Source organism: Ovis aries, chromosome 11 (assembly GCF_016772045.2).
Source record: "Ovis aries strain OAR_USU_Benz2616 breed Rambouillet chromosome 11, ARS-UI_Ramb_v3.0, whole genome shotgun sequence".
Classification (NCBI taxonomy): Eukaryota; Metazoa; Chordata; class Mammalia; order Artiodactyla; family Bovidae; genus Ovis; species Ovis aries.
Window position 1 is genome coordinate 23,857,996 of NC_056064.1, and position 16,557 is coordinate 23,874,552.

The 16,557-nt window shown below is 40.9% G+C and overlaps 1 protein-coding gene and 1 non-coding gene across 2 annotated transcripts; both read left to right on the forward strand.

Annotated features, from left to right (window-relative positions):
* Positions 1-1,125: 1,125 nt before the first annotated feature.
* LOC114117025 (U6 spliceosomal RNA) lies at positions 1,126-1,232 on the forward strand. Its single transcript, XR_003590821.1, has one exon. It is a non-coding gene; the product is annotated as a U6 spliceosomal RNA (small nuclear RNA).
* Positions 1,233-3,650: 2,418 nt separating this feature from the next.
* LOC101107538 (olfactory receptor 1P1-like) lies at positions 3,651-4,610 on the forward strand. Its single transcript, XM_027975483.1, has one exon. It carries the CDS (start codon positions 3,657-3,659, stop codon positions 4,608-4,610), a length of 954 nt encoding a protein of 317 aa, XP_027831284.1. The 5' UTR covers positions 3,651-3,656.
* The last annotated feature ends 11,947 nt before the right edge of the window (positions 4,611-16,557 follow it).

The window sequence follows — 16,557 nt, forward strand, 5'->3', positions numbered from 1 at the left end:
CATTTAGAATTACACATTTGTTTGCATGGCCTCTTGCTAAATAGTGCAGTGACTTTAAATAATTTGCTTTTTCAGTTTATATCCCCCTTGTCATTTCTTGTTTGTGTTTTTTCTCCCTGCCTCTCATTTTTTCTTGAGTAAGTTAGAAAATGGCTTATCTTTATTAAGTGTTTTCAAAGAAGTTAAAAAGTTTAAGAGCTTTATTGATATGCAATTCAATATATAATGTAAATATATATAATGCAATTCACCCATTTGAAATATACATTTCAATGACTTTTTATGTTCATATCCACTGAACCGTGCAGTAATAACTACAACCAATTTTATGTCTTCATCATCCCTGAAATGAAGCCATACATTCCTTAGCCACCCTGCTCCAACTCGCCCATCCCTCCCAGCCTTACGCAACCACTAATCTGCTTTCTGTCTCTACAGATTTGCCTGTTAGGATATTTCATATAAACTGAATCACACAATGCATTGTTCTGTGTCTGGCTCCTTGCGCTTAGGGTAATGTTTCCAAGATCAATCCATGTTGTTAGCATGTATGAGTGATTCACTTCTTATTATTGACAAACACTGATTGATTGTATGGATATGCCACATTTTATTAATCCATTCTCCAGTTCATGATCCTTTTCAGTTTTGGTCTATTATGAAGAATGCTGCAATGAACATTTGCGTACATGTTTTTGTGTGGACATATGTTTTTCATTTCTCTTGGGTATATCCCTGAGAGTGATATTGCTGGGTCATATGAAAATTCTTTGTTTAGCCTTTTGAGAAACTTCCAGACTGTTTTCCCAAGGGACAGAACTATTTTACATTCCCATGAACAGTTTTTAAGGATCCCAATTTCTCCATATTTTTGACAACACTTGTTATCTGATTGATTGATTCTAGTCATCCTAGAGGACCTGACGTGCTATCTTGTGATTTTGATGTGTATTACCTTGAAGCCCAATGGTACTGAACAGTTTTTGTATGCTTATTGCTCATTTGTATACCTTCTTGGAGAAATGTCTATTAAGATCCTTTACTCATTTTAAATTTGGGTTAATTTTCTTTCTATTATTGAACTGTAATTGTTCTTTTTATATTCTAGATAAAAGTCTCTGATCAGTGCTCGCTTTGGCAGCACATTTACTAAAATTGGAATCATACAGAGAAGATTATCATGACCCCTGTGCAAGGATGACACACAAATTTGTGAAGTGTTTCATATTTTTTAAAAAGGTATCTATCCAGTATGGCAAAATAAATGGAAAATTGGCATAGGATATCTTTAGAAAATGAAATATTATCAAGTATTTTATTTATTCACTTATTCTTTAATTCCTAGATGACATATTAAGCACCTGCTGTTTATTCATTAATCCAATAAATGTTTATTAAGCCCGCACACAAAAATCTCTGATCAGATATATGATTGGCAAGAATTTTCTCCCATTCTGTGATTGTCTTCTCACATTTGTAATGGTGGACAAATGCTTTAAAAATTGATGTATATTTACATATGGAAGGAAATATCCTAAAGGCAACCAGTCCTGAATATTCATTGGAAGGACTGATGCTGAAACTGAAACTCCAGTATTTTGGCCACCTGATTCGAAGAACTGACTCATTTGAAAACACCCTGATGCTGGGAAAGATTGAAGGCAGGAGGAGAAGGGGATGACAGAGGATGAGATGGTTGGATGGCATCACCAACTCAATGGACATGAGTTTGAGTAAACTCCAGGAATTGGTGATGGACAGGGAGGCCTGGTGTGCTGCAGTCCATGGTGTCACAAAGAGTTGGACCCGACTGAGCGACTGACCTGAACTGAACTGAACATACGGAAGAGCCCCATGATTGTCCAGTTGAGCCTGTGAAAGGGGAAATAGATTTAATTTTGGAAGTATATTAAAAATGTCACTTAGTGAACACAGCTAAGATAAAATCTGCAACCTCGTCTTTTTCAGCAACAAAGGTGATGTTTTCCCTCCATCTGACTGACCGACTCCTTGTCTGACCTTCAGTTGGTTTCACACATGGGACAGGAACAGGGTTTTCATGTACTGGACCTACTCAGGTACTGACATCACTTCCTCCTCAAGTAGCTTTGTGTGAGTGCTTAGTCGCTCAGTCATGTCTGACTCTTTGTGACCCCATGGACTGTAGCCCACCAGGCTTCTCTGTCCATGGGATTCTCCAGGCAAGAATGCTGGAGTGGGTTGTCATGCCCTCCTCCAGGAAATCTTCCTGACCCAGGGATTGAACCCAGGTCTCCTGCATTGCAAGCAGATTCTTTACTGGCTGAGCCTTCTGAACATACAGAATTAAGTTCTAAATCCTTTACTTTCCATTCCAGATATTTCCAAATTTGGCTCTTAGTTCCCTTTCCAGCTTTAACCTCAGCCTGCAGTCCCTCCTCCACCTTATACTCAAATCTCCAGCTCCCTAGCCTGCTGACAAGATCTGCAAGTACATTTATAGCCCAGAAAGCCTTCCTTTTCTGCCTCAGTCTGCTTTGTAGTAGAGGGGTGTGTGTGTGTGTGTGAGTGTATGTGTGTGTGCACATCCATCCAGATTTTGAGATTTCAGAAACTAGGGATTATGATTTCTTCTTTGTTGTTATAATAACTTGAGTTATCTTACATATATTAACTAAACAGCTGTTTGATTATTAAATTGGTTTCTGGTGGAATAGATAATAGGGCTTCCCTGGTACTCGAGTAGTAAAGAACTCACCTGCCAATGCAAGAGATGTGGGTTTGACCCCTGGGTCGGGAAGATCTCCTGAGGAAGAAATAGCAACCCACTCTAGAGGAAATGGCAACCCACTCCAGTGTTCTTGCCTGGAGAATCCCAGGGACGGGGGACCCTGGTGGGCTGCTGTCTATGGAGTCGCACAGAGGCTGACATGACTGAAGTGACTTAGCAGCAGCAGCAGCAGCTAGTGTTCTTGTATGGAAAATTCTATGGACAGAAGAGCCTTGCAGGATACAATCCATAGCGTCACAAAGAGTTGGCCACAACTGGGCGACTGAACATGGACACACTAGAATAGAGAATAGATTGTGTCTTCAGAAGTTGACTTTTGGACATGATAGACCAGGCCAGGTGAAGTCTGCTGTCTGAGAGTGATTTGAAGGCAGCTGAATGGGAGGGTGGGGGAAAAACCTTGAATCAAAATTTTACAGAATTTTAAAATAGGCAGTTATGTCTATCCCATTAAATTGAAATTTTTCTGAATTTAAGGATTATCATATTCTTATTTATCTAGCATTCTACCAGGTCCAGAGTTAGTACCTCATATGTGTGGAATGAATGAATGAAGGGGTCTAGACTTTCCTGTGAATACAGCTGAAGAAGAAACTACAACTAAAGAAATTCGGGACAGAAAAGAATATAGAGAAATAAACCAAGAAATCTAGTTTAATTTCCTTAAACTGTTTCCTACACTTCCTAGAATATTGTATCTAGTAGATTTCAGTAAAAATGTTTAGTGTACATAGTATGTGACCAATACAAGTAAATTAAGATCATTCTTGTTTTTTTCTTCTCTAGACCTAAGAGACTGGCACCCTTAGGGATCGTGTAGAGTGAAATATGCTTAGAGAAGGTTAGTGGGTCTCATCCAAAGTTCCTTTCTCTGACTTCTGGGCTCATGGCAGGAGGGAACCAGAGCAGCATCTTTGAGTTCCTCCTCTGGGGACTCTCTGAGCAGCCAGAGCAGCAGCACAGGCTCTTCCTGGTATTCTTGTGGATGTACTTGGTCACGGTGGCTGGGAACCTCCTCATCATCCTGGCCATTGGCACTGACACGCGTCTTCACACACCCATGTACTTCTTCCTCGCCAACCTGTCTTGTGCAGACATCCTTTTCACCTCCACCACTGTCCCCAAGGCCCTGGTGAACATCCAGACCCAGAACAGGTCCATTTCTTATGTAGAATGCCTGACTCAGCTCTACTTTTTCTTGACATTTGGGGACATGGACATATTTCTCCTGACTACAATGGCCTATGACCGCTATGTGGCCATCTGCCACCCTCTCCACTACGCCATGGTCATGAGCCGCCGGTGTTGTTTCATCCTGGTTACTGCCTGCTGGACCCTTACAAATCTTGTTGCCATGACGCACACGTTCCTCATATTCCGACTTTCCTTCTGCTCTAAGAAGATCATTCCCGACTTCTTCTGTGATCTGGGACCCCTGATGAAGGTGTCTTGCTCTGACACTCAGGTCAATGAGCTTGTGCTCCTCTTCGTGGGGGGAGCAGTCATTTTAATCCCCTTCGGGCTCATTCTGGTCTCTTATATCCACATTGTTTTAGCCATCCTCAGGGTCCCCTCTGCCCAAGGAAGGTACAAGGCCTTCTCTACCTGTGGATCCCACATTGCTGTTGTTGCCTTGTTCTTTGGGACTGTGATCAGGGCTTATCTGTTTCCCTCATCTTCTTCCTCCAATTCAATAGCAGAGGATACGGCAGCTGCCGTAATGTACACAGTGGTGACTCCTCTGCTAAACCCCTTCATTTACAGCCTGCGGAACAAGGACATGCAAGGGGCCCTGGGGAGACTTCTCAGGGGCAAAGTGTCCTTCTCCTGTGGTCAGTGACTTGACAGAGAAACTGCAGGTGTCCTTTGTCCCCTCAGTGAGGAACATCACAGAAATTTCTACCTCAAGTGTCTCATTTCTAAATCCCACATACATACCTTATTGCCACTCTCTTCCCTTGCCTCTCCACCATGAGTTTGATATTACTAAAGAAAATCAAGACTTTGCATCTTTCTTTAATCTGTTAAGAGTTGCTTTTTTTTCACTTGTTTTGCTTATTTTTCACAGGAGTGAATGTCTTTTGCAATGATCATAATTCTAAAAGTTTGCATAACCTCTTATAGTAATTTATCAAAAGTTGACCATTCACTTTGCTGTACAAACTAACACAGCATTGTAAAGCAGCTATACTCTAAGTAAAAAAAAGTTGATCAGTGGAGTCATGGAAAGTGGTTCATAATCAAAATATTAGCAAGTCAATATTGGATGGCAAAGAGTTTACAACTTTCAGTGAACAAGTATATTTTTTCCTATAAGAAGAGGAAATTACATAAATAGTACATGAAGGTTATGAATCAAAAATCCTTGCAACCATTAAAGCAAAGCTCTCAGCAGTGCAGGAATTATCTGTTATTTTCAGTAAATAGGCTTATGAACAGTTTATAATGAGAAGATAAAGGAATCTTGCGTCCTCTCAAAGTTCTTTCTGTTGAAATGTGTGCCCTCTAGTCTCAGCCAAGACTGAATGAAAGACAGTTGGAACTTATGATTTTTATTTCTACAGCATAAAATTCACAAGTCCAGATGAAGACCAAGAGTGAATGCAGAGACATTGTCTAAAGTCAAGACCATGGAACAAATTCATCACAGTTTCAAAAAGAAAGTGAGTCCTGAGTGGTACCCAGGAGACCTGGATCCTAACATAAGTACCTCCTTTTACTTTGTATAAGTCTAGTCTTCTCGTCTGTGGAATGAAATTATTGATAGTTTCCTGCCTACTTAACCAGGATTTTGTAGGGAAAATGATAGTGGTTAGGCTCTTATAAGAGAGAAGTTCTAAATAATTGTAGCTTTAAGAAAATTGAGCATTTATTTTTCTCTCTTGTACAAATAAACAGTCTCATGATAGGTTGACTACATAAGCATCAAAGAGCCAGGCTGCCTCTATCTTGGTTCTCTGCCAACCTTAAAAAATGGTTCCAGGGATATGCATGGTGGTCCAGTGGCTAAGACTCTGTACTCCCAATGCAGGGAGCCTAGGTTGGATCCCCAGTCAGGGAACTAGGTCCCACATGCCACACATAAAAGGTTCCACAAGCCGAAACTGAGACCCAGTGCAGCCAAATAAGTAAATTTTTTTTTTTTAAAGAATGATTCCATATTATGGTCCAAGGTGACTGTAAAACTTCTGCCAATAAGTCTTTATTTCAACTGATAGAAAAGAGGAAAGGTCATCTGGAGAATGCATGCACCTCTTTCCTTTATATCTTATTGGCCAGAACTTGATCACTTGGCCTCAACTGCCTGCAGTTGAGCCTGGGAAATGTGTTCATTATACTTGGTGCCCTTATGCCCTGCTCACATTATATTAGTATGGAAGAAGCAGAAACCTGTATCAGGGGAAAATCAGCTACCTCTGCTACAATGGGTGCCATGATGGCAGTTAACAACCCTGCTAGTTCTGTGGGAGAAGGCAAGGGTGGGATGATTCAAGAGAATAACATTGAAACATGTGTCTTATCATATATGAAACAGATCACCAGCCCAGATTCGATGCATGAGACAGGGTGCTCAGGGCTGGTGCACTGGGATTACCCTGAGGCATGGATGGGATACGGAGGGAGGTGGGAGGGGGATTCAGGATGGGGAACACATGTACACCCATGGCTGATTCATGTCAATGTATGGCAAAAACCACTACAATATTGTAAAGTAATTAGCCTCCAATTAAAATAAATTAATTAATCCCCCAAAAATCCCTGCTAGCATGAAGAGCTGATGAAAACAGGTGAGCACTCACTTGGTTACTCTCTAAATCTTTTAAGACTTTTGAAATACAAACGAAGATACTTTCTTCCTAGTGATCATAGAAGTTTTCCCATGGAGTGGCAGAAATGAGAATGGCTGCTAATTGTGTGGTGTCTGAGACATCCTTCTCTTATCAAGAAAGAACTACAGTTGAAAACAAATGACCTAAGGATCCAGAATAATAAGTTGGAGACAAAGCAATAAGAGTAATCCTAAAGAAACAAGGAAGAGAAAAAAAGATAGTGAAAGAAATCAATAAAATAGAGAATTGCAAAACTATGTTCAACAAACTAAAAAGCTGTCACTGGAAAGATTGATAAATGGATTTTCAGCAAGACTGACCAAGAAAAAATAGGATAATACTGTGCACATTATTCCAATAAGTTACATAAAATAGGTCCATTCCCTGAAAGAAACAAACTACAAAAGCTTACTCAGAAAAATGATATGGCCTGAACTTCAGTGCTATTAAAGAATTATGTAAATTTAAATTGAAAAAAAGAAATTGTGTTTGTAGTTAAAACATTCTACTGAAGAACATCCAGGCTCAGGTGCTTTTGTTGGAGAATTAAAGTGTTTAAAGAATAAATAATACAAATTCTATTTTGTCTTCTAGAAACAGAAAAGGAGAGGCCATTTTACAGCTAAATTTATGAGGCAAACATTACATTGAAACCAAAACCAGACAAAACTATAATTTTTTTTTAAAGAATACTGGAAATAAATAGCTTATGATCACAGACACAAAAATCCTAAGCAAAATATTATAAAGTAGAACTTGGCAAATTTACAGTTTTACTTAAAACTGACCAAGTAGAGTTTATACTCAGAATGTAAGGCACATTGAAAATTAAAAATTCAGTAATTTAATTCACAATATTGTAAACTTTAAGAAGAGAAAATCCCATAGAATTATCTCAATAGAGGCAGAAAAATCTTTGACAAAATTTATCATTCATTCATGATAATAATTCTAGAATTAGGAGGGGATTTCTTGAACCCGATGAAGAGCATCTTTTAAAATCTAAAGTAATATATTTAATAGTGAAAGACCAAATGCTTTATCTCTAAGACTGGAAACAGACAGCAATGTCATCAATCATAGTTTCTATCCAAAGTACTGGAAATTCTAGGCAGTGTAATAAGGCAAGAAACAAGAAGTCATACAATTGGAAAGGAAAAGTAAAACTGTCTCTATTGGCCAATAATGATTGTCCATGTAGAAAATCCCAGGGAAACTGTAAACAGCAGATCTTGAGACAGTTGTTAAAATGCTGACACTTTGTTTAGTAGGCATAAACCTGACTCAGGATGGTGAGGAAAAATGGGAAGAAAGGCAAGAAAAATGTGAAGAACTGTAGCGTGTGATCCATTAATGTACTGATTGTTGCTTCACAACAAGCTGCAAAGTGAAATAGTCAGTCAATCAACTTATAAGTGAGTTTGGCACAGAGAATTTATTTGGAGGGTTTTCAAGGGGAGACTGCACCTCAGAGTAATCCACAGAAGGGAGAAAGGAGTGGGAATTTTTCTGTCCAGAGCCCTCCTAGCTTTTGTTTCCCATTGAAATTTCACCTGCATGATGCTCTCTTCCTCAAAGTATAGAGCATGTCATTTGGCCCCTCAGCACTTGAAGCTGGATTCTATGTCTGATTCTTGACATTTCATCCAAGTCTCTAAGTTGATCTTAAAATAGTTTGGCTGAACTCAGACTAGTTTGGCTTCATACAAAGCCTTTCAAATAGTTGAGGGAAGAGCTTCCCGGCAGGAGGAAAGCAAAGGCAAAAGCTCTGAGATGACAGAATTTTGTGAATCTGAGAACGGAAAGAAAGCCAAGGTGGCAGATGTTTTGGGAGCCAAAGAAAGCAAATGACACTGGTTGAGGTTGCCGATTACATCTAGGAGCAAGGCCAGATAAGCATCTAGGCTGTGTTTCATTTTGCTAATTGTAATAACAGATTTTTTAATGATTTAAGCCGGAAAGTGATCAGGTTTAATTTAAACATTAAGAGAAATAGTCTGGTGAGTATAAGAAATGGATTGGAAAGAGACAAGAGAAGCAGGGGGTGTCCATAGAGCAAGGAGAAGGAATCATAACAGTACTGCTAATGCAAAAGTTATGGAACCTAATGGGCTTTCCTGGTGGTCCAGTGGTTGAGAATCCACCTGCCAATGCAGGGGACATGGGGTCAGTTCCTGGTCCTGGAAGATTCCAGGCAACTCAGCCCATAGGCCACAACTCCTGAGCCTGTGCTCTATGCCTGTGCTCCACAACAAGAGGAGCCACCACAATGAGAAGCCTGTGCTCCACAACAAAGAGTAGCCACCACTCGCTGCAACTAGAGAAGGCCTGTGCACAGCAATGAAGACCCAGCACAGCCAAAAATAAATAAAGCTTTAGAAAAGGAGAGAGAGACAATGAGATCGACTGCAGAGTATTTTTCATATATATAAACATTTGTTGTTGTTTAGTTACTAAGTTGTGTCCAATTCTTTCGAGACCCCATGGATTGTAGACTGCCAGGCTCCACTGCCCATGGGATTCTCCAGGCAAGAATACTGGAGTGGCTTTCCATTTCCTTCTCCAGGGGATCTTCCCGACCCAGGGAAGAAACCCACATCTCCTGTGCTGTCAGGCTGATTCTTTACCACCTAGCCACCAGGAAAGCCCTGAATATAAATATACAGACATGCAACATACAAATGAATAAAACATGTATTCTTTGAGGATATATACATCCTTGAATGAGGATACATATGTAGGGGAAGAGTAAGGGAGTAGAAATTGGAGGTAATGAAAGACAGTAAAGCCAGAGAGATGCTTTCCAAGGACTGGTGGGGATAATATTCATAAACTGAGGTATATGATTTACTCAACTGTGCACCCACAAAAACAAAAATGAAAACAACAGCAGCCACCCACTTGCCTACCCACTCTCCTCATGGTGACCCATGTCTGGGAGGGGAAAGAGCAGAGATGGGGCCCCACTTTGCTTCAGAGGGTAATGATAACTTGCTTCTCTAAGGGCTTCTGGGACCAAGTTCTCTGAGAGACCTTTGAAATAATCCAAACTTTTACTCACTAAGTGGGCTGAACGCAACTGCAGAGATCTTCGCTAGTAATTAATTCAGCATCTAAGTCAGGGAACATGAAGGCTAGAGGAAGCAGAACCTCCTGAGGGCCTCATTAGCTAGGAAACAGTTGGGAGTATCAAGGCAGTCTCATAACTGATTCTGCTGGGATGCGCCTGATGCAGTGTCTCAGCCTAATTTCTCATTTCCCGGGAGGGCTTCATGGAGCCAGGTCCTGTCTCTGGGCTCCAAGAGAATCCAGGCTGAGAGGTCTTGCTATTTCCCCTTCGCATAAGTTCATGTTTTGATCCCAGGAAAGTTAGATACTGAACTTCTACCATGTCCGATACAGCTCTGTGCCCTCAGCTACCAGGGCAGGGGTGAACACCCATTAGGTATCAATAAATGTCTATGGACTAACAGTGACTAACAGTGATTGAGAGCAAGGACCTTGAGATTGTCCTTAATATTTTTTAAATTGCTCAGAGAAGCGTGTGGCATATTCTGCAAATGCACTTGAAAAATTAATGTTCATAGAGTTCGGTAAGGTGACTCTTGTTTCTCTGTCTAGCCTCGAGAGACTTTTAAAGTCCTGGTGGTCAGAAAGTATGTTTCAGGATCTGTGTATGTCAGATTTATCCAAAGGTATGATGCTCTGAGGAGCTCCAATGGCACCTTCTCAGACACTGTTAAAGAAACTCCCCAATCCTAAATTTACTTACTGAGCAAGCTATTGGGGGCCATTGTTGTTGCTTTTGTTGTTGTTCATTAGTCTAGTCATGTCTGACTCTTTGCTACCCCATGGACTGCAGCACGCCAGTCATATCTTTTTGGCCTTTTATACAGTTCATGAGGTTCTCATGGCAAGTATACTAGAGTGGCTTGCCATTCCCTCCTCCAGCGGATTACATTTTGTCAGAACTCTCTGCTAAGACCCATTCGTCTTGGGTCACCCTGCACCACATGGCTCATAGCTTCACTGAGTTACGCACACTCCTTCACCAAGACAAGGCAGAGATCCATGAAGGGGTTTGGGGGCCATAGTAGTTTCTTAATGATTAACATCTGAGCTGAGAGCATGGAGAAAGCCAAATCTTGAAAAGTGAAACTGTTAATTGCTCAGTTATGTCCGCCTCTTTGCAACCCTGTGGTTTGTTGCTCTCTAGGCTCCTCTGTCCATGGAATTCTTCAGGCAAGAATACTTGAGTGGGTAGCCACTAATATGGCATCTGGGAATCTTCTTAAGGGAATCTTCCTGACCCAGGGATTGAACCTGGATCTCCTGCCTTGCAGGCAGATTCTTTACCATCTGAGCCACCTGGGAAGCCAAACCTTACTGGAGCCTTAATCAAATAATCTCCCAATTGTTGTTACTGTTTATTTGCTAAGTCATGTCCATCTCTTTGCAACCCTATGAACTGCAGCACACCAGGCTTCCCTATCCTTCATTATCTCCTGGAATTTGCTCAAACTAATTTTAAGCTGGTGATGCCATCCAACCATTTCATCCTCTATTGCCCCCTTTTTCTCCTGCCTTTAATCTTTCCCAGCATCGGGGTCTTTTCCAATGAGTCAGCTCTTCACATGAGGTGGTCAAAGGATTGGAGCTTCAGCATCAGCCCTTCCAATAATATTCAGGGTTGATTTCCTTTAGGACTGACTGGTTTGATCTCCTTGCAGACCAAGGGACGCTCAAGAACCTCCTAGTAAGCAAACTTACTAATGTCTTCAAGGCATGTCTAGATGTGCTAAAGTCTTGTACTGGGCCCTGGGGACATTGAGAGGAGTGTGCAGTGCCAACACAGGTGGAGCTCTAGAACTCAGTCCAGTGGGAAACAGGGAAATAGACAAAAATCACCTCCAATCTCTGTCACCCAGAGACACTTGCATGCAACATATTGGTATATTTACATCTAATATTTTTCTGTTTTCCTTCTTGTTGTCATTATAAGGAATTTCTCATGCCATAAACATGCTGCACAATATTCCACCTGTTATAGGTACCATCATATTTCCTAATTGACAGGCATTTAGGCTCTTTTGATTTGATTATTATTTTTTAAATTAAAAAATTTTGTGATAACCACGTGGCATAAAATTTACACTCTTGACCATTTATCTTTTTTTTAATTTAATTTTTACTTTATTTTACTTTACAATACTGTATTGGTTTTGCCATACATTGACACGGATCTGCCACGGGTGTATACAAGCTCCCAATCCTGAATCCCCTCCCACCTCCCACCCCATATCATCTCTCTGGATCATCCCGGTGCACCAGCCCCAAGCATCCTGTATCCTGTATCGAACATAGACTGGCGCTCCATTTCTACATGATAGTACACATGTTTCAATGCCATTCTCCCAAATCATCCCACCCTCTCCCTCTCCCTCAGAGTCCAAAAGTCTGTTCTATACATCTGTGTCTCTTTTGCTGTCTCGCATACAGGGTCATCATTACCATCTTTCTAAATTCCGTATATATGTGTCAGTATATTGTATTGGTGTTTTTCTTTCTGGCTTACTTCACTCTGTATAATTGGCTCCAGTTTCATCCATCTCATTAGAACTGATTCAAATGTATTCTTTTTCATGGCTGAGTAATACTCCATTGTGTATATGTACCACAGCTTTCTTATCCATTCATCTGCTGATGGACATCTAGGTTGCTTCCATGTCCTGGCTATTATAAACAGTGCTGTGATGAACATTGGGGTACATGTGTCTCTTTCAATTCTGGTTTCCTTGGTGTGTATGCCCAGCAGTGGGATTGCTGGGTCATAAGGCAGTTCTATTTGCAATTTTTTAAGGAATATCCACACTGTTCTCCATAGTGGCTGTACTAGTTTGCATTCCCACCAACAGTGTAAGAGGGTTCCCTTTTCTCCACAGCCTCTCCAGTATTTATTGCTTGCAGACTTTTGGATCACAGCCATTCTGACTGGTGTGAAATGGTACCTCATTGTGGTCTTGATTTGCATTTCTCTGATAATGAGTGATATTGAGCATCTTTTCATGTGTTTGTTAGCCATCCGTATGTCTTCTTTGGAGAAATGTCTATTTAGTTCTTTGGCCCATTTTTTGATTGGGTCATTTATTTTTCTGGAGTTGAGCTGCATAAGTTGCTTGTATATTTTTGAGGTTAGTTGTTTGTCCGTTGGTTCATTTGTTATTGTTTTCTCCCATTCAGAAGGCTGTCTTTTCACCTTACTTAGAGTTTCCTTTGTTGTGCAGAAGCTTTTAATTTTAATTAGATCTCATTTGTTTATTTTTGCTTTTATTTCCTGTATTCTGGGATGTGGATCATAGAGGATCCTGCTGTGATTTATGTCGGAGAGTGTTTTGCCTATGTTCTCCTCTAGGAGTTTTATAGTTTCTGGTCTTACATTTAGATCTTTAATCCATTTTGAGTTTATTTTTGTGTGTGGTGTTAGAAAGTGATCTAGTTTCATTCTTTTACAAGTGGTTGACCAGTTTTCCCAGCACCACTTGTTAAAGAGATTGTCTTTACTCCATTGTATATTCTTGCCTCCTTTGTCGAAGATAAGGTGTCCATAGGTGTGTGGATTTATCTCTGGGCGTTCTATTTTGTTCCATTGATCTATATGTCTGTCTTTGTGCCAGTACCATATTGTCTTGATGACTGTATTTTTGTGTTTTAATTACTTTTTTTAATTGAAGGATATATAGTTCATGTACAATGTTCTGTAAGTTACAGGTGTATGACAGTGATTCACAATTTTTAAAGGTTATAGTCCATTTATAGTTACTATAGAATATTGGCTATATCCCCTAGACTGTATACACTCCTTTTATTTAAAAAAATTATAAATAATATCATGACAAGTATATTTTTAAAAGCTGATTCCATTTTGGATGGTTTATTAGGATGTAAATCTTTAGAAGCAGAATTATAGGATCAAATTATATGAACAGTAAGATTGTTTAATATCTTACTTTTAATTAATTATTTTTATTTTTGACTGCCTTGGGTCTTCGTGGCGACGCGTTGGTTTCCTCTAGCTGCTGCGTGCTACCCTTCATTGCCGTGCTTGGGTTTCTCATTGTGGTGGCTTCTCTTGTTGCAGAGCACAGGCTCTAGGACATGTGGGCTCAGTGGTCGTGGAGCATGGGCTTAGTCACCTCGAGGCATGTGGGATCTTCCCAGACCAGGGATCAAACCCGTGCCCCCTGAGTGGGCAGGTGAATTCTTAACCACTGGACCACCAGGGAAGTCCTAATATCTTATTTTTAAAATAATATTTATAAAATTAATAATGTATTGAATAAAATTAAGGCCTGATCTTAATAATTTGATACATACACCTACAGGGTTCTCTGATACTATACAAACCTCTTGGATTTAGCAGAGCGTCAAAGACAGGGAGGGAAGTGGAAAAACTTTATAGTGAAAAAAAAGGGGGATAGTTTCAGGTGTGCCCTAGACTGGAGGTTGGTGCCAGAGGAAAGATGAAGGAAAGGAGTAAGGTAGTTTTTTTCCTGTTTCCATATAGTGCTATCCAGAATCTCCCAATATTATGTTGAGCAGTGGGGGTGTGAGTAAGCCTTTTCTCAGTCCTGTTTTCAGAGAGAAGATGACAGAGAGGACTTCATATCCCATCTTAAATCCACAAAAATGTCCTTCCTGTTGTGACTGCCAATGGCCTTGGTTTTCCTCTCTGTTCTCTGGGCACTCTGAATTTCCTCTGCCGATTCTTCCTCTTACACTGGACTGCCATGTTGGTATTTCTGGTCTTCCTTTGACCTTGATTCTGTATCGTCGTTCCTTCCTCTCTCCCTGTGCCATAGATGATCTCTGTCTCCACAGCTCTAGATATTTTATACGCCCTGATGTCTTCCAAATTTAAACCACTATCCACTATCTTTTATATATCCACATACCCTTTTGTCATTCATCTCCCCTGCTCATCTATCAGGGAAGGCAATGGCACCCCACTCCAGTACTTTTGCCTGGAAAATCCCATGGGTGGGGGAGCCTGCTGGGCTGCAGTCCATGGGGTCACTAAGAGTCGGACATGACTGAGTGACTTTACTTTCACTTTTCACTTTCATGCATTGGAGAAAGAAATGGCAACCCAATCCAGTGTTCTTGCCTGGAGAATCCCAGGGACGGGGGAGCCTGGTTGGGGTCGCACGGAGTCAGAGACGACTGAAGCAACTTAGCAGCAGCAGCTCATCTATCAAGAGTTCAAACTCTTCCCCATATTAATCCAATATTCACCCTTCCCCAGTTCCCCAAGTCAGAAATGGAGGGTCATCCTTGATTTTATTCTTTCTTGTATTTCCAGGATCCAGCCCACCGCTGAAGCGTCATGATATCACTGCCAAAAGTAGCTAGATCATTTCTTTTTCTCTCTTTCCTGCTTCCATCCTAGCTCAGGTCGTGTTCCCCACATGCCTGGGCCACTACTTTGTTTGCGTCTGTTTCTGTCTGTCTTCAACCCATTCTCCTCATGGCCACTAGAGTGATCCATTCAACCTAAATTAAATCATCCCACTCCACTTGCTTACAATACTCAAATGAATTCTCATTGAACTTATAATTTTAAGAAAAAACAGATTAAGCCAGACTTACTGGCTTCATCTGCACATACGTAGCTCCCAGCCTCAACTTGTGTCACTCACAGCATGAGTAACACCAGCACCGACTCTCTGTCAGTCCTTGAATATACACTTTTGTGCTGCGTCTTCTCTCTGGAAAGCTCTTTTTTCAACTCCCTGAGTAGCTGACACCCTCTTAGCCATCTAGTCTCAGCTTACGTGTCTTTCAGAGAAACTCTGTGACCAACAAAACTAAGTATTGGATTGGCTGAAAAGTTCATTCAAGTTTTTTGTAAGATGGTGTGAAAAAACCGTAAATTTTTTTTTTTTTTTTTTTGCCAATCCAGTAGTTGCTTGCTCCTCCCTCATTATTCTTTATTTCAGATTATAGCTTCCTTGGGGCATGCATCAGTTTGTGATTATTTTCCTTATCTCTTTACTGATCTTCAGGCTCCATGAAAGGAGGCAATCATGTCCATTTTGTTCATGGTGATTTCCCAGTATCTAGCTCAATGCCTGCGTCAATAAATAATACAACATAAATGAAGAAGAGAAGTAAGGAAGATAGACTCCCAAGCACAACAAGCATAAATGAGGTTGGTTTTTGTTGAGAGGCTTTGGGAGTCTGGGCTCTTCCCAGAAGGGGGTTCCGGTGGTAATGACCAAATGACCTCAGGTTGTAAGGACTTCAGCAGCAGGACAGAGGCCAACTATACAAACTGACTCCATGGGATGGCTGGGTGGTGGCGCTACGACAGCTGTGACCACATCATACTTTGACAAGTGGAAGGTGTGTTATTGTTAGATTTGAAAAGTAGGAGGTGGCAGGAGGAGGGTAGCTAGAGCAATTCCATAAATCAATCATGGCCCATCAGTGGAACCGGGAACATGCCTGAAATCATTCATATTCTTCTCCAGCAGCGTGTCTTTGGCATAACTCTACTCTAAATGATGACTCCAAACTGAGATGCTGTTTTGTAACTACCAACTGTGGTGCAGTGGTAAAGAATCCGCCTGCCAATGCAGGAGATGCTGGAGACACAGGTTCTATCCCTGGGTTGGGAAGATCCCCTGGAGAAAAAAATGGCAACCCATTCCAGTATTATTGCCTTGAAAATTCCATGGATAGAGGAGGGAGCCTGGCAGGTTGCAGAATATGGGGTCGCAAAGAGTCAGACACAACTATGCGCATGTACATTTGAGACTGGAGACATTTTGCTTGAAATCTGTTTGAAGATAGCTCCCCATCAAAGTGGAGATGCAAAGACAGGACAAGGTGTTGTCTGGACAGAGATGTTAAAAATCCAGTTCCTCTATGGAGGGGGTATGGAGGCAATACATAGAC